Source organism: Anomaloglossus baeobatrachus, chromosome 7 (assembly GCF_048569485.1).
Source record: "Anomaloglossus baeobatrachus isolate aAnoBae1 chromosome 7, aAnoBae1.hap1, whole genome shotgun sequence".
In the NCBI taxonomy this organism is placed as follows: domain Eukaryota; kingdom Metazoa; phylum Chordata; class Amphibia; order Anura; family Aromobatidae; genus Anomaloglossus; species Anomaloglossus baeobatrachus.
The window spans coordinates 282,326,688-282,350,088 of NC_134359.1; the positions used below are offsets into that span (position 1 = coordinate 282,326,688).

A 23,401-nucleotide genomic window follows, 5' to 3' on the forward strand; every position below is an offset into this window, starting at 1 on the left:
GCGGGGCCTGTGCTCAATGTCAGCCAATAAAAGGACAGGACGGTGCAGCTCAGCAGCCAATCAGTGCGCAGTAAGACTGTATATAGAACAGACGCCTCCAGCTCCGGCCTCAGTGTTTTCCTCACAGATTTTTTTGTGTTTTATTGCCGCATCACACGATGGCAGAGACCGCACCAGCCGCCGCTCCTCCTGCCGCCGAACCGGCCGCCAAATCTAAGAAGCAGCCGAAGAAATCCGGGGCCGCCAAGAAAAGCAAGAAATCCTCCAGTCCCAGCGTCTCCGAGCTGATTGTCAATGCCGTGTCCGCCTCTAAGGAGCGCAGTGGGGTCTCTCTGGCCGCCGTGAAGAAGGTCCTGACTGCCCGAGGCTACGATGTAGAGAAGAACAACAGCCGGGTGAAGCTGGGCGTCAAGAGTCTGGTCACCAAAGGCGTCCTGCTCCAGGTGAAGGGCAGCGGCGCCTCCGGATCCTTCAAGCTGAACAAGAAGCAGGAGACCAAGGACAAGGTGGCCAAGAAGAAGCCACCAGCTGCGGCCAAGAAACCCGCTGCAGCCAAGAAAGCGGCCAAATCTCCTAAGAAGCCCAAGAAGGCCCCGACCGCGGCCAAGAAGAGCCCGAAAAAGGCTAAGAAGCCCGCAGCTGCCAAGAAGGCGGCAAAAAGCCCCAAGAAGAAGGCCGCTCCGAAACCCAAGAAGGTGACAAAGAGCCCGGCTAAGAAGGCGGCAAAACCCAAAGCTGCCAAGAGTCCGGCTAAGAAGGCGGCGAAAGCCAAGAAGCCCGCGGCTAAGAAGTAAGCTGCAGCCGCCCTGATACTTCCTCACAAAGGCTCTTTTCAGAGCCAACACCTTGTCCCGGCAGAGCTGTGATCAGGAGCGGACATTGTATTTTCATTCTTCCGCACAGTGTCGCCATCTACAGGATCCCGCACACTGGTGTCACTATAATGAGGGTTATTATTCCCCGGCTCTGGCGCTGTATTCCCGCCATATCACGTGTGCAGCTGATCACACCCGGCCGCGTCCTGCAGGTCACAGCAGCGGGAGTGATGCGCGTGTAATGAGCTCTTCTGTCGCTGCTCCCTTGTGAGCGCAGATTGGAGCCTACAAGTCACGTGTACTAGAGTCACCATCATCAGATTTTGGCGCCGGGAACATAGAAACCCGCGTTAGGATGAGGAGGAGGAGGAGGGAGCGGCGCTGTACAGCTCTGCGGAAGATACAAATATAGGCACATCGGCGGCTCCTGTAACACCCGCTGCTCTGATACATACACTACCCACAAGGGGGAGCTGCGGAGACCCCACCCGCATCTGTAGGGCGGGATTACTGGCCCTCAGGCTCCGCCTCCTGTGAGCAATGATTGGTCGCGGACATTGGTTGCGGACATCGCATCCTATTGGCAGCTCGTGTTGTTTTATGAATTATCCAATGGGGTGCTCTGCATGAAGCGGGAAAACGAGCAGCAGAGTATAAATCTCCTGCTCTGCGCTGCTCCTCATCACATCTGTTCTCCTCTATACTGAGCTATGGCCAGAACTAAGCAGACCGCCCGTAAATCCACCGGAGGGAAAGCTCCCCGCAAGCAGCTGGCCACTAAGGCCGCCAGGAAGAGCGCTCCCGCCACCGGCGGAGTGAAGAAGCCTCACCGCTACCGGCCAGGCACAGTCGCTCTCCGTGAGATCCGCCGGTACCAGAAGTCCACGGAGCTGTTGATCCGTAAGCTTCCCTTCCAGCGCCTGGTAAGAGAAATCGCCCAGGACTTCAAGACCGATCTCCGCTTCCAGAGCTCGGCCGTCATGGCCCTGCAGGAGGCCAGCGAGGCTTATCTGGTGGGGCTGTTTGAGGACACGAATCTGTGCGCCATCCACGCCAAGAGGGTCACCATCATGCCCAAAGACATCCAGCTGGCCCGCCGCATCCGTGGGGAGAGGGCCTAGATCTGTCCTGCACCTCGAATACAACACAAAGGCTCTTCTCAGAGCCACCACATCCTCCTCATCAGAGCTGGTGCCGCTTCTATCCGCCATTATGTTCCGTACTAGTGTCTGCACCAGACGGTTTATATAGCAATGTCGGTATCTACATCCATCCTCCATTACTGCGATTACTGCGGAGCTGGAAGTCAATGCGGGAAATAATCGGACTGGTCTAGGGCCATATCCCTGAGATCAAACACGTGCGGGCAGTGAGTGATACAGTACATTTTACCCATTGATGTAAGATTCTAGGTGACCGCCCGTGTGCGCAGGTACATAGAGATTAGAGCTGTCCCGATCACCTCAATATCAGTCTTCTCACCAAGATGAATTTGAAGAGCTGATTCTTCACATCTGCCTGTTATTTTGCGCTGAGTCCTTTTGTTCTTCAAAGTCATAACAATTGTAAAACATAAGGAACCGTGGATAACAGTTAAAGGCAACAACTCAATAAATTACTATATTCATAAATAAGAGTCTTTAGTTTTACCAAAGTATGAAAATACCCAAGAGACACCGTAATTCAAATGTATAAACATTTTTATTTTTATAAATGCATAGGATATACATAAACAATGATCAAGAGGAGAAAACCAAAGTGAGTAAGTGATAGAAGGGAAGAAACCCCACGTGGCCCAGGGAAGGATGTCAGATCTCACAGAGGATATGCACACATGTTTGGATAAGCAAAAAATTATCCACATGCAAGTGCAAAAGATTGCTAGCAAGGAGAGACCCAATGCAACTAGAAAGCCTAGGAGGCTGCTGGACACATGTTTGAAAGTTGCTGCTTTGAATCCAAGGTGGTGAAAATAAAAAATGTATTTGTCTTTTTTTTACTCATTTCTTTATAATAGTTTTATCGGAAGAAATGAATCCGACTCCTTCACCTACAAATAGATGCAGTATTTATCTATCTATCCCTCTATCCACATCTATCCTCTATCAATCATCTATCTATCCTCTATCCTTCTATCTAATCTACCCTCTATCTTCTGTCCTTCTATCTCATCTATCCTTCATCCTCTATCTAGCCTCTATCTATCCTCTATATATCTATCATCTATCTATCTATCTATCCGTCTATCTAATCTATCCTTTATCTTCTATCCTATATAATTTATCCTCTATCTCCTATCCTTCTATCTAATCTATCTTCTATCCTTCATCCTCTATCTTCTATCCTTCTATCTAATCTATTCTCTATCTTCTATCCATCTATTCAGCAGGTGAACGTGACAGGCGGAGAGATTGGTGGCGTGCGGGTGATGGATGGCGGCGCCTTTGGTGGTGCGACCGTGGAGCGAAATAGTAATCTGGTGTAGGGTAGCAATAGGACCCCAAGGACAGGATTACCCGGCAGTGGTGGAGCCCTTGCCGTCGGAGCATTGGCCCACAGTTATGGCAGCCAGGGGAGTGATTGATGTCAAGAAGGGGAGAGTGCCCGTGCGAGTGATGAATTGCGGAGAGGAAGAGGTCAGGCTCCTCCGCTACGCCACCATAGCCAAGTTGTTCATGATAAATGCACATGATATCCACACCACCACTCCCACGACCACTACACTCTACCCCGATAGTGATCCTCAACCCGCATACAAGGAGGAGTGGTGCCAGGAGTTGCATGTTGACACTGAGGCCACGCCCACACATCACAAAGAAGGGGTGTATAGAGTAGTACAGGAGTACGGGCAGGTCTTCAGCAAGCATCCACTAGATTTCGGGACGATAAAAGGGGTTCAACACCATATCCCCACGAGAGCCCATCCGCCCATTAAGGAAAGGTATAGGCCCATTCCCCCAACGCACTACCAGTGCGCTAAGGATATGCTGAGTTACATGAAAGAGCCAGGGGTCATTCGGGATAGTTGTAGTCCCTGTGCAGCTCCCTTGGTGCTGGTAAGGAATAAGGACGGCACCATGAGGATGTGTGTGAACTACCGGAAGATCAATCAGATAACACATAAAGACGCTTACCCACTCCCACGCATTGAATTGCTTGCTGCATTAAGAATTGCTATCTATTTCTCTACCCTTGACCTCACCAGCGGCTACTGGCAGGTGGCGGTTGCCCCGGAGGACCGCGAGAAGACCGCGTTTGCTACTTCCATGGGACTCTGTGAGTTGAACAGTATGCCGTTCGGGCTGTGCAAAGCCCAAGGCACCTTCCAGAGGCTGATGGAGTGCTGTCTGGGGCATCTGAACTTCGAGACCGCTTTTTTGTACTTGGACGATGTGATTGTGTATTCTAAGACGTACGAGGCCCACCTGGAAAACCTGGCAGAAGTGTTTGTGGCCCTAGCCAAGTATGGGATGAAGTTGAAACTCTCCAAGTGCCATCTGCTAAAGCCCAAAGTGCAGTACCTCGGATATGTGGTGGGTGCGGATGGCGTAGCCCTGGATCCCGAGAAGATCACTACTATCCAAAGCTGGCCGCGGCCAACCTCGGTGAAGGAGGTGAGACAGTTCCTGGGCCTGGTGGGTTACTACCGCCGCTTTATCAATGAATATAGGAAGATGGCTGCGCCGATGCAGGACCTCCTCGTGGGACAGACCAAGAATCGCAGATCTCGGGGACCCCCGTTTGTCTGGGACGCCAAGCACGAGGAGTCCTTCCAACAGTTGAAGTCGGCCCTGACAGGAGATGAAATCTTAGCCTTTCCGGACTACGGCCTTCCCTTCGTCCTCTACACCGACGCCAGCAATGTAGACCTGGGTGCAGTCTTGTCCCAGGTCCAAGGCAGAAAAGAGAAGTTGATTGCCTACGCCAGTAGGAAGCTCCGACCCACCAAGAGGAACCCCCGAGAATTACAGCTCCTTCAAGCTCGAGTTCCTGGCCCTTGTGTGGGCAATAACAGAAATATTTAAACATTACCTCGCGGCGGCAAAGTTTACGGCCTATACCGATAACAACCCGTTGACTCACCTAGACACGGCCAAGCTGGGCACCCTGGAGCAGCGGTGGATGGCCCGACTGTCCAACTGCGATTTCACTATCAAGTACAGGGCTGGCCGCAAGAATACCAACGCGGACGCCCTATCTCGGATGCCCCATCTACCCGACGAGGGGATGGAGGAAGACCATTTGGAAGTGATCGAGTTGCCCGCGTTCCATCGGCTACATGGTGAGAAGCCTCGCACTAACCAACAACAAGCAAGCCTGGATCCGCTGTCCAGCCAGGGGTGGCAGGATGCCCAAGACCAAGAGCCTGCAGTCCAGCTGGTCAAAATGCTGTTTCCCCAGGGTTCTTCCAGGATGAGTCCCACAGCCCCCTCTTAGGCCCAGCAGTTGTGGAAGGAGAGAGACCGCCTGTATCTACATCAAGGGAAGCTGTATAGGGGATCAATCAACCCAAAGACCCACGAGAAGGTTCGCCAACTGGTGGTGCCCAGGTATGTGTGCCTAAGGTCCTGCAGAACTACCATGACTGTGCAGGACACTTCGTATGGAAGAAGCTGGAGATGCTGCTAAGGGAGCGGTTTTACTGGAGTGGGATGCGGGAGTCCGTGGAAGCCTGGTGCCGAGAGTGTGGTCCCTGAACGTTGAGAAGACGGGACGAAGCCAGCCAGATAGCCCCACTACAGCCAATTGTCACCCACCAGTCACTGGAGTTGGTCACCCTAGACCATGTTAAGCTCGCTCCCAGCCGGAGTGGGTATACCTATGCCCTGACCATTGTGGACCATTACTCCAGGTTCATGGTGGTTGTTCCCGTTAAGGATTTGACAGGTCGCACGGCGGCCCGAGCCTTTCAGGCCTACTTCTGCCGACCGCATGGCTATCCGGAGAAGGTGCGCACAGACTAAGGCCCGGCCTTCGAAGCAGAGGTGTTCCGGAAGTTTTGCCAATTGTACGGGTAAAAGAAGATCCGGACCACGCCCTACCATGCCCAAACTAATGGGATGTGCGAGAAAATGAACCATCTGGTCCTTAATCTCCTTAAGACCCTGCCCTTGGAAGAGCGGAACTTGTGGCCAGAGAAGCTGACAGATTGAGATCTGAACTTTAGGTCCTTTCCCACCCAAAGTCCTGAAAGAAGGAAACAGCCCACCGATTCCGGATAACGGCCACCGCCAATGTCCAAGAGATCCAACGGGCCAGCGCCTGCAAGCAACGGGCTCTCCCGACGTACATGCCAGGGAGCGGGACTCCCGTCGCTGAAGCGCGGTTGTCCAATCTTACAAAAAGGTGCAGGAGAAGACGGACACCATCAACCATTTGGGGACCGAAGCGACTGGCTGCAGGCACCGACTATCCACCGTTTGGCTTACCAGAGACTCCTGTTTGTTTGTCTGAGTGAGTACTACTGGGCCCGCGGGCCGTGCACCAACACTGCACCACATCAACCGGGTCCTGGGGCCACCATCCCCTGCCCACGGAGGGGTTAACATCACAAGCTGCCCCCAACATCTCCCCGGGGTGCCCAGTAACCGGCAGCGGTGGTGCCTACATTCACCACAACCAGTGGGTGGCGTCACTTTAATCTACACAAAACCCCCACTCGACACGCCAGTCCCATTTACAGAGCAACGTGACCCCCGATCCGGAGATGCTCGAGCCACCGACACACGAACCCGGATCCGAGCGGCTCGGCTGCAGCCGAGCGCGGGGCGGTACAATACAAATATGTAAAAAAAGGAAAAGATGACAGATGCAATAGACTTCTGGCAAAAAAACCCCACTACAGAACTGTGTAATTACATATGGGTAAGTACCACCCTGATGACAAAGTCATAACAATTGTAGTCACAACCATGTAGTCATTCCATCAAATATCAAGTAATAACATATAAAGTGCTACCATGCTGGAGGAATTTTTTTTGCAAAAAAAGGGATAACATACCAGAATAGAATGTAAATCAATGCAGGGATAAAGTGCCAGCAGTGCAAGGGTCTGGAGTCCCGCCAGGAGAGGTAACCGCATTTTGTCACAGAGCAGGCTTCATCAGACCAGAAGTGAGGGGAGTCTATTCTATTCATTCTATTTTGTTTAATATAATCCCTGTTTTTTTGCAAAAACATTCCTCCTGCATTGAAGCACTTTACATGTCAATCAATTCTTATTATTTGATGGAATGACTGCATGTTTGTGACTACAATTATGCCTTTGTTAGCAGTGTAGTACTTGCCTATATACCGTTCATGTAATTATATAGGTTTGTAGGAGTTTTGTCGCCAGATCCAGACCCTTGCACTGCTGGCACTTTATCCCTGCATTGATTTAGACTCTACTTTGTTTTTTTATGGTCGGTTTATTTTTGCAAAAAAAAAAAAAATTACACCTGCATTGTAGCACTTTATATGTCAATACTTAATATCTCATGGAATTACTTTATGGTTGTAACTACAATTGTTTTGACTTTGTCAGCAGTGTATTACTTACCAATTTGTAATATGGTTTTGCCAGACGTGTATTGCATCTGTCATTTTTCCTCTTTTTTACATATTTATATTTCATAAGATTTTTGTACCCAAAGAGATATGTCATTGTTTTGCATGATACCCCACTTGCTTCGGTTTTATCATTAGAAATTGAAGCTCCGGCCCGGAGAGCCGCCGCCAGTCCAGACATTGGGTGGGATCCCCGCCAGAGTTATGCGATCACGTGATCTTTCTGTAAGGTGCGGAGACTGCCCCGAACACCAGAGAACAATTCCTAGGGCCATATTAGGGCCAGGAGGGATAATCGACGTAGAGCGGGGGCGCCAATTGCGCAGGTTCTTAGGGCGCCGACCTCCGCGGCAAGGAAGGGGTGAATCTAGGGCATTGTAAGGGTCAAACCCCCCCCCCTTGTATTTTCTTAATATTGATATTTATTTCAATTTGAAGGAAATTTATGATTTGGTGTTGGAAGATTCCCTTCCCTTTTAATCGGATACCATTAAAATTTGAATTTTAGGAGTTTCTTTTGTTTTTCCGCTATGTACCTGCGCACATGGGCGGTCACCTAGAATCTTACATTAATGGGTGAAGTTTACTTTATCACTCACTGCCCGCACGTGTCTGATCTCAGAGATATGGAGCAAAATCAATCCGATTATTTCCCGCATTGACTTCCAGCTCCGCAGTAATCGCAGTAATGGAGGATGGATGTAGATACCGACATTGCTATATAAACCGTCTGGTGCAGACACTAGTACGGAACATAATGGCGGATATAAGCGGCACCAGCTCTGATGAGGAGGATGTGGTGGCTCTGAGAAGAGCCTTTGTGTTGTACTCGGGGTGCAGGACAGATCTAAGCCCTCTCCCCACGGATGCGGCGGGCCAGCTGGATATCTAGAGTCAAAAGAACTGCAGAAGCACAAAGGGTGGTAAATTCAAACTCCCTAACAGTTCCGCATTCAGCCAATCAGCAGAGGAAAGGGCGGAGTTCTCAGTCTGTAAAACACGCGTCATCTCCTCAGTTCTCCTTCTGGTTTGACCATCCTCTATATAAAGGAGGAGTCGGCGGCCGTTCATCACTTGTTCTGTTCTCACATCTCTGAAAATGTCTGGTCGCGGTAAAGGAGGAAAAGGTCTCGGGAAAGGCGGCGCCAAGCGGCACAGGAAGGTGCTCCGTGATAACATCCAGGGCATCACCAAGCCCGCCATCCGCCGTCTCGCCCGCAGAGGAGGCGTCAAGCGCATCTCCGGCCTCATCTACGAAGAGACTCGCGGAGTCCTGAAAGTTTTCCTGGAGAATGTGATCCGTGACGCCGTCACCTACACCGAGCACGCCAAGAGGAAGACCGTCACCGCCATGGACGTGGTGTACGCGCTGAAGCGCCAGGGCCGCACTCTCTACGGCTTCGGAGGTTAATTCTGCTCTATTCTGACAACCCAAAGGCTCTTTTCAGAGCCACCCACATCTACCTGAAAGGCTACAATGTCCTGCTGCTGTGGGGTGAGCGGAGGGCGGATCTCCTGTGCCCTGGTGAATGCTGTTCGCTCTCACTGATCTATCATGTGGCTGATCATGTAACACCGGGGTACATGATGGGGGTGGTATAGCCGAACATGGCGATATCTGAGCACAGTCCATATCCTGCTGTGCTGCGGTCACTACAGAGTAAGAAGCAAAGTTCTGCTGTGAGATGAATGTGTTGATGCTGCTTAATGATATTTTTAGGATTAGACCCGTGTGGGTTATCGGGTGCAGCGAATATTCACCGGGAATAACGCTGTATGAGGCAGCTGGATAGATGGACGAACTGTACCGGGTTTATAGACTCCTGTGTAATCACCGCGTCTTGGGCGCTATAGTCTCGGATCGATGGCGGCCACCGAAGATTAATGATAACCCTTCAGAATAATAATGGCGGCTCATCCTCCATCCAGCGCGATCACCGTGTGCGGGGGCAGCAGGTCTGGGGGACAGCACTGCGCTGTATCCGGAGTATTGTAGAGCTGCCCCAGACCTGAATCCTCACAATATAATCTCCCCGATATGCAGAGGCGCAGGCTATAATCAGATGGACGGAGAGCAGCGATTGGGGGGATGTTCACAATAACGGCAGGAGGGTCACAGCAGCGGAAGACGGAAAAGTAACTGAAACCGCAGCTGAATACAGTGACACCAAAAGGTTACACGGATGAGCGCTCTTAATGACATGACGTGTATATAGGCGGAGCTACGACGAATTTGAAATTCCCGCTCAGTGGTGACGGTTTCTTCTGTCCCTTTTCTGTGACACGTGCTCCTGCCTTCTTTACAGTTTGTCCTGCTGCTGTGGGGTGAGCTGACTGCCGATCTCCGGTACATGCTGTAACTGTCACTGATCTGTTATGTGAATACAGATAACGCCGGGGTGTATAATCCAGTACAAGTGTCTTCTTCCCGGATTAACACCTTACTGGCAGATACCGCTCCACATGTTCTCACACATGCAGCGACTTTACCCCCACATCCTCGTGGAATATTCAGGGTGATCGGTCACATCTACACTTTACCCACAGATCTAGTGTCGCATGATTGTGACCCTTTTAGTGGGGAAATTTGTGGCAGGTGATTGCTGGTTAGTAGCCGCATTAAGTGTATGTGAAAACCCGGTCTATCTACCCACAGCAAAGACAAATTTCCGCCCTCGGAAGAACAAGACCCTCCATCCCCTGTATATATTGCGTCGTATACACTATAGAATTGTGAGACCAGTAAAGCAACCGCTGCCCCATCTCCACATGTCAGCTCTGGAGAGATCAGCCCATTCATTTCATCAGCAAAAACACTAGTGCATGCCCTCATCATCGCCCGCCTTCACTACTGCAACCTCCTGCTCTCTGGCCTCCCAACACTCTTGCACCCCTCCAATCTATCCTAAACTCTGTGGCCCGCTTAATCCACCTCTCCCCTCGCTACTCCCCAGCCTTGCCACTCTGCCAATCCCTTCACTGGCTTCCCATCACCCAACGACTCAAAACATTAACCATGACATACAAAGCTATGCACAACCTGTCTCCTCCCTACATCTGTGACCTAGTCTCCCGGTACCTACCTGCACGCAACCTCAGATCCTCACAAGATCTCCTTCTCTGCTCCTCTCATCTCCTCTTCCCACAATCGTGTACAAGATTTCTCCCGTGTATCCCCCATACTCTGAAATGCTGTACCTCAGCACATCAGACTCTCCCCTACTGTGGAAAGCTTCAAGAGGAACCTCAAGACCCAAGCAGCCTACAACCTACAATAGCCCTCAGTCCAGTACACCACTGGGCAACCAGCTCTGTCCTCACCTATTGTATCCTCACCCATTCCCTGTAGACTGAGCCCTCGCGGGCAGGGTCCTCTCTCCTCCTATACCAGTCTGTTTTGTACTGTTAATGACTGTTGTAGGTATACCCTCTTCCACTTGTAAAGCACCATAGAATAAATGGCGCTATAATTATAAATAATAATACCCTGAATATCTGCTCTATAAGAAACGCAGCACAGAAGTGCGGATCGTACAGGAATCTATACACAGCCTGGTGCTTCTGTTAAACACGGGGAGAAGTGCTGACATCGACCGATATCGGCAGCCCCAGCTCTGATGAGGAGGATGTGGTGGCTCTTAGAAGAGCCTTTGTGTTGTGGATGATGCGGATCAGCGGCGCTCACTTTCCCTTCTTGCCGCTCTCGGTCTGGAGGACTACAAACTGCATAAGGAAGTGGTCACTGACTGCTGTCTGCAGGGCTTCAGGATTGGGCTTACACCTTCCTTTTACCTCCCTTAAGACTGGGACAGGAATTGAGTGGTTAATTAAGAACAGTTCAATACCCATTTCATTTAGTGGGGGTGCCTGGCTCAGGCTTTTCCCACAGTGCTTATACAGGCCAGTGGCTGTGTCTTCCCCTCCCCTTATATGGTATATGGGACCTGGCTGGATTCCCCCACCCTTACTTTTCCTGATGGTACGTTCCTGGTGTTTATGAGGCTTGAAGCAAGGGGAATCGGCCTCTTTTCCAGCATCGGCTGACAAGCGTGTCAGCTTTCCAGTGATGGCTGACAAAGGCAGAATAGCAAGTATGGCCGTGCGCCTAAAGACCGATGATGTTCAGCTTAAAGCGTGTCTGTCTGTTTTGCTGGGTGATGCAGCAGGTAGGGCTCGCATTTTCAGTCACGACGAGAGCGCTCGGTGCGCCTGACCCACCTCATAGGCTCTGCCTCAGCTCCTGCTGTACTCACCAACGACCTAGGGACACTGAGCGTCGGCCACCATAGGCCTCCGCTGGTCTCCGTGAGCGGCGGCGCGAGTGGTAGATAACCATTCCCCCTCTGTGTGAGTGACGGGTACCGCCCAACCCCCTCTTAGTTTCTCACATTATGCCCGTGCTCTCAAGAGTTGTCCTGTAGCCGTGCCCCTCCAATCCCTGCTGCGCCATTTTCGACGGACAAAGCTGCTAATGTAAACTGACACTGCAGCTCTTCAGTGCAGGCTCTAAGGGAGAACGATCAGTTCTTATCTTCAGCAGGTGAGCCATTAGCACCCCTCCCCCCATTTCCACCTACCGCCGCAGCAGTCTCCAGCCCGCCTCTGATCCCAATTCCCGCCTAAAGGATTCGCTTGCTCCGGGTATGGTGCGCAGGTATTGCAGGACGTGGTTGAGGTCACGTGAATGCTGTGGTGGGATAGATGGATGTGGAAGGAGTTCGGCCTCGGGCTGAAGGCGCTGTTGCAGGCATTCCTCCAGAGACAGTGGATGTTCATGTGCACGCTTGTCCCGACCATCGTTGTCAGCCGGTGGGCTGTCCCGCGAGGCGGTGTTGCCAGCGCGGTGCTGCTCTCCCTGCATGGGGTCCACTTATGTTGCAGCGAGTGGCCGCTGTCCCTGCATGGGGTACACTTACGTTGCAGCGCGGTGCCGCTGTCCCTGCATGGGTCTTCTGCTCCAGCAGCTCCAACAGACCAAGAATGAAGCAGCCTGGATCATCGTTGTCGGCCAGTGGGCCGTCCCGCGTGGCCATGTTGCCAGCGCGGTGCCGCTGTCCCTGCATGGGGTCCACTTCTGTTGCAGCGCAGGGCCGCTGTCCCTGCATGGGGCTCTTGCTGCTGCAGCGCAGTGCTGCTGTACCTGCATGGGTTCACTTCTGCTGCATTCGAACAGGATGGTAAGTTACCTTTGCTGGGGCATGGGGTTACGGTAGTAGTTTAGTATCAACCATTAAGCCCTTATGGCAAAGCTAGTGGAGAGAACCCTTAGCTAAGCCTTTACAGTGTTCAAGTAATATTATAAAAAAAAAAAAAAAAAAATTGTTTTACCCCAAGCTGCGCCTTTTTTAAAACTGTCGGTTTAGTCCAATGTGCTCCTCAAAAAAAGAAAAAAACAGACCAAGAGAGAATTCTGTAATACATGAGAGTCTCTGGTTACATGAGAGTCTCTGGTTGAATCAGTAGGTTGATATTTGGATGCTTGTTTCCAAAGATCAAAATAAAAAGAGAAGGCATAGGCAAATTATTAGATGGCCGAGGAGTGCTAATCTGAGCTCACATATATGGATTCAGTGCACAGTGCAGATTACACAGTTGTAACGCATGACATGTGTAGTTTAAGGAATTTTGCAAGATGAAAGAGCCTACAGCTATACATATCAGTATGTGGGTGGCTGGTGATACTAGGGAGAGAGTTTACAGCATATGGGTCAGTGAGCTGTGTGCGGCTGGTGTTACTAGGGAGAGAGTTTACAGCATACATATCAGTAAGCTGTGTGCAGTAGTGTGTAATAGACCATCAATATTGTAACGTTAACGCACATACTATATCTTACAAAAAAAAAAAAAAAAAAATAGCGGCAAAGAGGTAGGCAATACATCTGAACTATTGTTATACAATACATTGAAGTAATTAGGTAAATAGGTTCATTGAATATAAGCTCACATTATAAAAAAAAAAAAACAAAAAAAAAAAAAAAAAAAAAAAAAAAAACCTAAAGTGCATATGATATATGATACTAAAGTAGGTTAAAACACCCCTTAATTTTAGTATAAAACATATAATATAAATAGTTATGAAAACAATTTAATGAAAGGGGTCTGTAATCTCAATTCGACGCATGAGTTTCAGGGTTCAGTTTGGTACCCAATAGGTTTCTTTGTGATAGCAGCTTGGGTGATAAAAGCGCGAATGTTATTCACGTGCAGCCGTTGATCCAGACCAGGTAAGTCTTCCCGGCCGAAGGTCCCCTGTGTAGAGATAGGTAGGGAGTTAGACTTGTACACCAATAATATGGCAGAGGCCAGCCTGTGAGCGGCCCTTACGTTCGGTTTTTCATGCCTTCCGTTTTCTAGCGCTCCGCCTTTTCGGACTTGAAATCAACAGTAACTAAACTACTAGATAAACCACAAAAAAAAAAAAAAAAAAAAGCTAAAAATTTTTGGCCAGAACGGCAGCTGTTTTAGAACACCCCCTTTTCACAACATGCACATTTACCGTTGGGTCTTGTGGCAAAAGAACTTAACAGATATTGTTTAACTCAACACTTATAGTTTCTCGTGGCTCGTTGGTGGTAGTCAGGCTTGAAGACAGCTCTCATTCTGGATACCTTTAGTTGTGAATATCTCCTTGTTTGTTCGACTGGTTCAGCGGTTAATGCGGCGTCTCGGTGACCCTTCCTTCCCCCCTGTTTTAGATATTGAGCTAGATTTCGTGGCCACGGTTTTCTGGCCCCCAAAGGCAAAATTGAGAGGATTAAGGGACCTGTAGATGGTTTTATGACTGTATCTTAAGGTAATATTGAACAACATGCACTCCCTGTGGTCCTCAAGGAGCTGTTCGGTTTACGGTTGTATCATGCGCCATCGGGTCTATGCTGCTCGGATAAATATTATAATAATAATAAAAAAAAAAGGGGTATTTTCGGTCCCAGTTCACTTCACATATATATTCTTCATATATATTTTGGCCTCGCACTAGACATGTCACAGGTGTCTAAAATAAATGTGCTGATTCTCTCTTTCGCTTTGGCAGGAATTTCATCGGTTGCTGCCAGAGGCATACCAGGAAACTTTTGGGCACGTTTGAAGGTGATATGGGGTAGCGGAGGAATAAGCTATGACCTCGGTCAGATCATTGGTGCAGTAACAACTTGGGACACATATGGTAAGATGTAGAGGGAGCGGTGTACGTTGGTAAGAGTGATTCTCGTAACTGCAGGCACTGTTTCGACAGTTCCCCCTTAAAAGAATATAGTTCGCTAGTTGCAACAGCTGAGGTCCCAAAGGGCTTCGTATTCGACAGTGTTAGAGAAAACGGTTGGTTTCAGCTTTCACAAGAACTATTAACGAGGCAGCAGGCGGCGCGTGTTGTGGTCTGTTCTGGTGGTTTTGGAGCGGTTTCCTTTTTGGCGTTCTTTGGGTACAGGACTTTGTTGTATCAGGGACCAGGGCAGGTGGATGAGCGCATATGTTGCCCTGGTTACTGATTACCAATGCGTATAATGTTGTCCTAGTAACCATTTAAATGCTGCGGTTCAAATTAAGTGCTCCAGGACAATCCTGGGTGCGTGGATTATATTAAAATCTGTGCCTGGCCAAAAGTACCCTATTATGCAGTCTGGATTACGTGGCAAGGCGCCTGGTCTCTTTGCGCTTTTCATTTTCCGAACTTTGATCATGGTATCTCCGAGGGATTTTGAACCCATTTGTTCAGGATCAGCTCTAGGTATACGGAGTGGGCTTGTCGGGAATCAAGTTAAACGTGTTGGTGGGTTTGTAAATGGAAGCCAGACCGTTTTGCTGTAGTTGCATGCTCCGAAGTTAGCGTTTGTATTTCGGCAGGTCACCGCTGGCCTAGTGTCTGTTGTCAGGCATATGTTGGGCTGCCCAGAAGGCTGCGAGTAGGCCAGGACCAAAGGTTTTTGGTTTTGGGAACACCTGCGTGTGTTGGAAGGGGAGTCTTGGTCGGTATTGGATCCAGGTGCTGTCAGTGGCAATGTACGTCAGCAGAGTGGGTTGGGGTAACAACTACTTTAGGGTTATTATTATTGGTTCTAGATAACCCGAGAGTTACACGACAGGGTGAGTTAGACGTATTGACATGGAGAAAAGTGGCAGGATACGAATTGTTTGTCACAGTTTGTGGTTTACTGGACGGGGTCGAGCAGGCGGTTCTTTGTGTGGTGGCGGTCGGGGCGTGGTGTAGGGGTACACCAGCCCCTTCGTGGCGGTAAATTCAATCAATGTTAATGAGACCGAGTGCGAACTTGGCCTCTGGGAGTCCGGAGGGCCACACCGTGTTGGAGTTAAAAAGATGGTGAAACAATCGTTTCAAGTATTCTGAGAAGTTGAAGTTTTAAAGGAGACGTTTTTATAAAGAGAAGTGAAAGGAAATATAATAAATAAAGCTGTGGCCGACCCCGTCCACTAAAGAGATCGTGTGGTATGTGTGCCTTTTTGCGTCGATTGGAAATAAGGGAGGGATTAATAAGTTAGGAGGTTTGGTGGTGGTCATGACAGCAGTCTGGAGGACTACAAACTGCATAAGGAAGTGGTCACTGACTGCTGTCTGCAGGGCTTCAGGATTGGGCTTACACCTTCCTTTTACCTCCCTTAAGACTGGGACAGGAATTGAGTGGTTAATTAAGAACAGTTCAATACCCATTTCATTTAGTGGGGGTGCCTGGCTCAGGCTTTTCCCACAGTGCTTATACAGGCCAGTGGCTGTGTCTTCCCCTCCCCTTATATGGTATATGGGACCTGGCTGGATTCCCCCACCCTTACTTTTCCTGATGGTACGTTCCTGGTGTTTATGAGGCTTGAAGCAAGGGGAATCGGCCTCTTTTCCAGCATCGGCTGACAAGCGTCCCTCCCTCCCTCCCTTAAATGGTATTTTCCTTTCTGGTGTATGATATGGTCTTAAATTCAATCAATGTTAATGAGACCGAGTGCGAACTTGGCCTCTGGGAGTCCGGAGGGCCACACCGTGTCGGAGTTAAAAAGATGGTGATATGGTCTTTCTTATTACAGAGTTGATGCTCAAGTCACAGCTGGCGGTAAATTCAATCAATGTTAATGAGACCGAGTGCGAACTTGGCCTCTGGGAGTCCGGAGGGCCACACCGTGTTGGAGTTAAAAAGATGGTGAAACAATCGTTTCAAGTATTCTGAGAAGTTGAAGTTTTAAAGGAGACGTTTTTATAAAGAGAAGTGAAAGGAAATATAATAAATAAAGCTGTGGCCGACCCCGTCCACTAAAGAGATCGTGTGGTATGTGTGCCTTTTTGCGTCGATTGGAAATAAGGGAGGGATTAATAAGTTAGGAGGTTTGGTGGTGGTCATGACAGCAGTCTTCTTGGGCAGCAGCACGGCCTGGATGTTGGGCAGGACGCCTCCCTGGGCAATGGTCACCCCACCCAGCAGCCTGTTCAGCTCCTCGTCATTGCGCACGGCCAGCTGCAGGTGCCGGGGGATGATGCGGGTCTTCTTGTTGTCCCGGGCAGCATTGCCGGCCAATTCCAGGATCTCAGCGGTCAGATACTCGAGCACAGCGGCCAGGTAGACCGGAGCGCCGGCGCCCACTCTCTCGGCGTAATTGCCCTTGCGGAGAAGCCTGTGCACACGACCGACCGGGAACTGCAGCCCTGCCCGGGATGAGCGGGTCTTGGCCTTAGCGCGGGCCTTCCCTCCTTGTTTGCCGCGTCCAGACATCGCTCTGATCTTCTCTCCAACAGCTCAAAGTAAACACAATTCTTGTGTGATGTCAGTGCTGGTTCCTCATTCGCTTTTATCGGGTGCTGCCCCGCCCTCCCTTCTCACCATTGGATGGATCTAAAGCCTCTTGTTTAGTGAAGACACCAATGAGATGCAGCGGGCGCAGCCTATGACACTCCCAGATGTCACAGGCTGCGCCCGCTGTGCAGACGACTGTATATATCATACACACTGCTGTATACACTGAATTTAAATAAAACGGAAATAAATACAGTTTTAGAAACAAAACTACATATTCATAGATTTTCTTTGGTTTTTAACTTTAGAAAAGCTCTCTTACTTTTTTGGGGTTCAGCACGGGCCTAATTTTGCTCTATCCTTCTTAACTTCTAATGTAAAGAGAGGGAGGGCACTACCCCATAATATGGGCTCTCTTATGGCAGAAAGACTAATTCAGAAAGAAAAGCAAGGAAAGAATGTCATACAACAAGGATCACCATGCATAACTGTAAAATAACAATCTGTATAAAGTGTAGAACACATGACACAACAAATGAGTAACAAAAAAAAAATCCAAATGATGCTTGGTGTCCCTTATCAACAGATAAATAGAATAAAAGTGTGTGTATATATAGATATAGCCAGCCACAAATTTGTACAGATTATACTCCAACAGACCATGCAATAGTGCCTGCTAATAGCAAATGTGGTATTATATAGCGCATTTTGCCCATATGTGCTTCTAATGGTTTCTGACCAAGTGTTTTGTTCTCCGTGGACTTGACTTATCTCCATCTTGCTTCTCGCCTATAGATGGTCTGTATTACATGCATTTTTACCTTGCAACTGCTTATCGCCCACTTGAGCAGTTTTTCATGTACATTGCCGTCATTATTTATTTCCGTTCATAGGGGTCAATAGCACCTACAGATATGCATATTGATTTTTTTTGCTAATTAGCGTCTTTGTCCGTTATCCGTGATTTATTCATGGGTTGTTTTGTTCACTCCCATTTACAATAGACATTTCCCCGCACTTCTTATCTTGATCTTTTGTTGGCTTGGATCAAACCAAACACATATTTGCTGTTAGCAGGCATTATTGCAAGGTCTGCTGAAGTATGATCTGTGTATATATATATATATATATATATATATATATATATATATATATATATATATATATATATATATATATATATATGAACAACAACAGAGCAAAGTCCAGCAATAACGTGAGCAATCCAGGATGCTGTTAAAAAAAAATTCTTTCTGGAAATGGAAAGAAAATTTGTTTTAACAGCATCCTAGATTGCTCACGTTATTGCTGGACTTTGCTCTGTTGTTCACATTTGTATGGATGGACTCCTACATCCTGATCCGGACACAACGGAGTTAACCAGGTCAGCTGAGGCTCCAGGTGGCTCACAGGAGTGAGCTGGTCTACATTGTTGGACATATATATATATATATATATATATATATATATATATATATATATATATATCTTTCAATCTATTTATCTATTGCTAACGGATACCTAGGCACCATTTGGATGTTTTTTGTAATTGTTTTTAACTTGTGTTATGTGTTCTAATACAGATTGTTATATTACAGTTATACATGGTAATGCTTGTTTTGTGACATTCTTTCCTTGCTTTTCTTCTTGAACTTCTCCTTCACTTTGGATGCTTTCTTCTAAGGCACCTTGTCATCTGATGAAATGTTATTCCACATCTCTCCTACTTTCTTTGCAATGTTCCTAATGGTCAGACCTGGCCACTCTCCTTTTACTTCAGGACGGAAGTTGGAGCAAAACAAAAAGAAAGCAGAGGGTGGTCTCTTTAGTGCGTCTGGGTCCTTTAACATCTTTTTTTATTTCTTTTTGGTGTCATGTAAGCTTAGATTTCTCGTTGATAATGAACCTTGTCAGATTTCTCCATGTCTTCAAACCTTCCCTTCTCTTTAGCAGTCTTCGACCGTTTGGAGCACTTTTTGGAGAATTGTTAAAGTTCACAGATGCATCAGGAAGATGTTCCGTGTGCTCTTCTCTGCAAGTCTGCAGAAAGTAAGCATAAGAGGAAATTGTACTGTATACACTGCTGTATATACTGGAAATACTGCTGCCTATTCTGTACACACTGTAAACTGCTGCATATAATGTGCACACTGCTTTATTATTATTATAGACACAAATAAGACTGTTGATGTGTGCTGTGCTAGTTGTGCAGTCTGTGCAATGTATACAGCTGTGCTCTGTGCTAATTCTGCATTTTTGGTCTGTGCTTCTTCCTCCGTATTTTACCTTTTGCACAATAGTTGGTGTCAGATGGGTGAATTAATATTTCAGTGATCACACAGGGCTTTTCCTGTTTTAGATGGGGGAGTGAGTCGCATTGAGAAGCCCTCGTTTCACACTGCTATATATACTGTACACACTGCTGTATATATTGTATACTACTGAATATCTTCAACACACTGCTGTGTATACAGTACTGTATACACTGCTGTATGTCATGTATGCACTGCTGTATATAGTGTATACATTACCGTGTAGCCTGAACACACTGCGCAGAATGCTGTTTATCATGCACACACTGCTGTATATCATGCACACACTGCTGTATATCATGCACACACTGCTGTATATCATGCACACACTGCTGTATATCATGCACAAACTGCTGTATATCATGCACACACTGCTGTATATCATGCACACACTGCTGTATATCATGCACACACTGCTGTATATCATGCACACACTGCTGTATATCATGCACACACTGCTGTATATCATGCACACACTGCTGTATATCATGCACACACTGCTGTATATCATGCACACACTGCTGTATATCATGCACACACTGCTGTATATCATGCACACACTGCTGTATATGCTCTATACACTGCTCAATTATTATTATGGACACATAAGGCTGCTGATTGTGCAGTATATACAGCTGTGCTGTGTGTGGGTGTTATGCATTTTATGTTTCTGCTACTTCCTCAGTATTTCACCATTTCCACAGCAATTTGTTTCACATGCGTGAATTAATATTTCCGTGATTACACGGGGATTTTTCTGCTTTTAGATGATGGAGTGAGTCTCATTGTGAAGTCATCGCCTCATCACAGCTCTTCCCACCAGTACAGGCCTCAGAGACAAAAGCTTCACAGAGGATAAGACACAATATTCTGCAGGAGATTGCACTCATCTACCTATGGGCATGATCTACTAATGTGGAGACCTGGTTACCCCAATACGCTGCACACACGGGGTAGATTTATATTCCAGCTCAGGGGGGTGCAGGCAGTGGAGACCATCGCCTGTGTTACCCTTCTGCGCTCTCAGCAGCTCCAGGTCGGTCGCACATAGTATAATCTGCAGCCTGTACGATGTAAATTGTAGTGAAGATCCCCGTGGTGGTAACAAGGACCCGGAATAGGAGGACGAGCTCCCGCAGTAGTTTTATTTTCTCGGACACCTTAGTGATGAGCAGATCGGGAGGACGGCGGCGATGATCCCGGGACCTTCTCTCCGCTGTTTCCCGGCTTCTCTGGTAGTGACGGCTACAAACGCTCAGTGGAGATGTTGGAGGATGGGAAGTGCTGGAGAAAGCGCGCTCACCCGTCCGGCTGTAGCCGATAAAGGGCTTTTATCCCGGGCAGGGAAGCACAATGGGAGAGCGGAGCTTCACCCTGGTACGGTCGGGAGAAGGCGGGGTCTGTGCTCAATGTCAGCCAATAGAAGCTCAGGACGGTGCAGCTCAGCAGCCAATCAGTGCGCAGTAAGACTGTATATAGAACAGACGCCTCCAGCTCCGGCCTCAGTGTTTTCTCACAGGAGATTTTTTTGTGTTTTATTTCCGCAGCACACGATGGCAGAGACCGCACCAGCCGCCGCTCCTCCTGCCGCCGAACCGGCCGCCAAATCTAAGAAGCAGCCGAAGAAATCCGGGGCCGCCAAGAAAAGCAAGAAATCCTCCGGTCCCAGCGTCTCCGAGCTGATTGTCAATGCCGTGTCCGCCTCTAAGGAGCGCAGTGGGGTCTCTCTGGCCGCCGTGAAGAAGGTCCTGACTGCCCGAGGCTACGATGTAGAGAAGAACAACAGCCGGGTGAAGCTGGGCGTCAAGAGTCTGGTCACCAAAGGCGTCCTGCTCCAGGTGAAGGGCAGCGGCGCCTCCGGATCCTTCAAGCTGAACAAGAAGCAGGAGACCAAGGACAAGGTGGCCAAGAAGAAGCCAGCAGCTGCGGCCAAGAAACCCGCTGCAGCCAAGAAAGCGGCCAAATCTCCTAAGAAGCCCAAGAAGGCCCCGACCGCGGCCAAGAAGAGCCCGAAAAAGGCCAAGAAGCCCGCAGCTGCCAAGAAGGCGGCAAAAAGCCCCAAGAAGAAGGCCGCTCCGAAGCCCAAGAAAGTGACCAAGAGCCCGGCTAAGAAGGCGGCAAAACCCAAAGCTGCCAAGAGTCCGGCTAAGAAAGCTGCGAAAGCCAAGAAGCCCGCGGCTAAGAAATAAGCTGCAGCCGCCCTGATACTCCCTCACAAAGGCTCTTTTCAGAGCCAACACCTTGTCCCGGCAGAGCTGTGATCAGGAGCGGACATTGTATTTTCATTCTTCCGCACAGTGTCGCCATCTACAGGATCCCGCACACTGGTGTCACTATAATGAGGGTTATTATTCCCCGGCTCTGGCGCTGTATTCCCGCCATATCACGTGTGCAGCTGATCACACCCGGCCGCGTCCTGCAGGTCACAGCAGCGGGAGTGATGCGCGTGTAATGAGCTCTTCTGTCGCTGCTCCCTTGTGAGCGCAGATTGGAGCCTACAAGTCACATGTACTAGAGTCACTATCATCAGATTTTGGAGCCGGGAACATAGAAACCCGCGTTAGGATGAGGAGGGGGAGCGGCGCTGTACAGCTCTGCGGGAATATACAAATACAGGCACATCGGCGGCTCCTGTAACACCCGCTGCTCTGATACATACACTACCCACAAGGGGGAGCTGCGGAGACCCCACCCGCATCTGTAGTGCGGGATTACTGGCCCTCAGGCTCCGCCTACTGTGAGCAATGATTGGTCGCGGACATCACACCCTATTGGCAGCTTGTGTTATTTTATGAAATATCCAATGGGGTGGTCTGCATGAAGCGGGAAAACGAGCAGCAGAGTATAAATCTCCTGCTCTCTGCGCTGCTCCTCATCACAGCTGTTCTCCTCTATACTGAGCTATGGCCAGAACTAAGCAGACCGCCCGTAAATCCACCGGAGGGAAAGCTCCCCGCAAGCAGCTGGCCACTAAGGCCGCCAGGAAGAGCGCTCCCGCCACCGGCGGAGTGAAGAAGCCTCACCGCTACCGGCCAGGCACAGTCGCTCTCCGTGAGATCCGCCGGTACCAGAAGTCCACGGAGCTGCTGATCCGTAAGCTTCCCTTCCAGCGCCTGGTAAGAGAAATCGCCCAGGACTTCAAGACCGATCTCCGCTTCCAGAGCTCGGCCGTCATGGCCCTGCAGGAGGCCAGCGAGGCTTATCTGGTGGGGCTGTTTGAGGACACAAATCTGTGCGCCATCCACGCTAAGAGGGTCACCATCATGCCCAAAGACATCCAGCTGGCCCGCCGCATCCGTGGGGAGAGGGCCTAGATCTGTCCTGCACCCCGAGTACAACACAAAGGCTCTTCTCAGAGCCACCACATCCTCCTCATCAGAGCTGGTGCCGCTTATATCCGCCATTATGTTCCGTTCTAGTGTCTGCACCAGACGGTTTATATAGCAATGTCGGTATCTACATCCATCCTCCATTACTGCGGAGCTGGAAGTCAATGCGGGAAATAATCGGTTTGGTCTTGGGCCATATCCCTGGATCAATATGAAGTGAAAGCTGCACACCAAATTCAGAGTAATATGAACAAGCATAACTGCTTTATGATACATAAAGAATGAAAAATACAACTAGCCATATGAAAAATGGAAAAAAGTATTGTTGGTGATATTGCATAACTGCTGAGTATTATTTTGAAAAAAAGATATTTAGCAAATGTATTGATCAATTCATTACTGCCCCATAACCAATTCACGGTAATCACTTATTTATGGGATCCCTAACAAAAGGTTACCTCTATATGCGGTTAAAACCTGCTTGTGTGCATGGGTACCTAACCAAATGTTACCTCTATGTGCAGCTGAAACCTGCTGTGTATGGGAAGCAAGGGACCTGGCTATATAGGAAGTTGAATAATCATGGCTAAAGGGCGGGACTGGGTTCTCAGACAGGAAAAAAACCTGCATAACAATCTTTTTTTTTTTTTTTTTTTTTTCCTGTC

General features: G+C 48.8%; 4 protein-coding genes across 4 annotated transcripts; all 4 read left to right on the plus strand.

The window, feature by feature from the left end:
- Positions 1-158: 158 nt before the first annotated feature.
- On the plus strand, positions 159-794 carry LOC142246383 (histone H1A-like). The gene has a single exon (XM_075319432.1). It carries the CDS (start codon positions 159-161, stop codon positions 792-794), a length of 636 nt encoding a protein of 211 aa, XP_075175547.1.
- Positions 795-1,471: 677 nt separating this feature from the next.
- Positions 1,472-1,936, plus strand: LOC142246384 (histone H3). Its single transcript, XM_075319433.1, has one exon. The coding sequence runs from the start codon at positions 1,526-1,528 to the stop codon at positions 1,934-1,936; it is 411 nt and encodes a 136-aa protein (XP_075175548.1). The 5' UTR covers positions 1,472-1,525.
- A 19,024-nt stretch (positions 1,937-20,960) lies between these two features.
- Positions 20,961-21,596, plus strand: LOC142246385 (histone H1.3-like). Its single transcript, XM_075319434.1, has one exon. It carries the CDS (start codon positions 20,961-20,963, stop codon positions 21,594-21,596), a length of 636 nt encoding a protein of 211 aa, XP_075175549.1.
- Positions 21,597-22,310: 714 nt separating this feature from the next.
- LOC142246387 (histone H3) lies at positions 22,311-22,721 on the plus strand. The gene has a single exon (XM_075319435.1). It carries the CDS (start codon positions 22,311-22,313, stop codon positions 22,719-22,721), a length of 411 nt encoding a protein of 136 aa, XP_075175550.1.
- Positions 22,722-23,401: the final 680 nt, after the last annotated feature.

Excerpts from the sequence above, each read along its gene's own strand:
- LOC142246383 (XM_075319432.1), top strand. The coding sequence starts at position 159 with ATGGCAGAGACCGCACCAGCCGCCGCTCCTCCTGCCGCCGAACCGGCC.
- LOC142246384 (XM_075319433.1), top strand. The coding sequence starts at position 1,526 with ATGGCCAGAACTAAGCAGACCGCCCGTAAATCCACCGGAGGGAAAGCT.
- LOC142246385 (XM_075319434.1), top strand. The coding sequence starts at position 20,961 with ATGGCAGAGACCGCACCAGCCGCCGCTCCTCCTGCCGCCGAACCGGCC.
- LOC142246387 (XM_075319435.1), top strand. The coding sequence starts at position 22,311 with ATGGCCAGAACTAAGCAGACCGCCCGTAAATCCACCGGAGGGAAAGCT.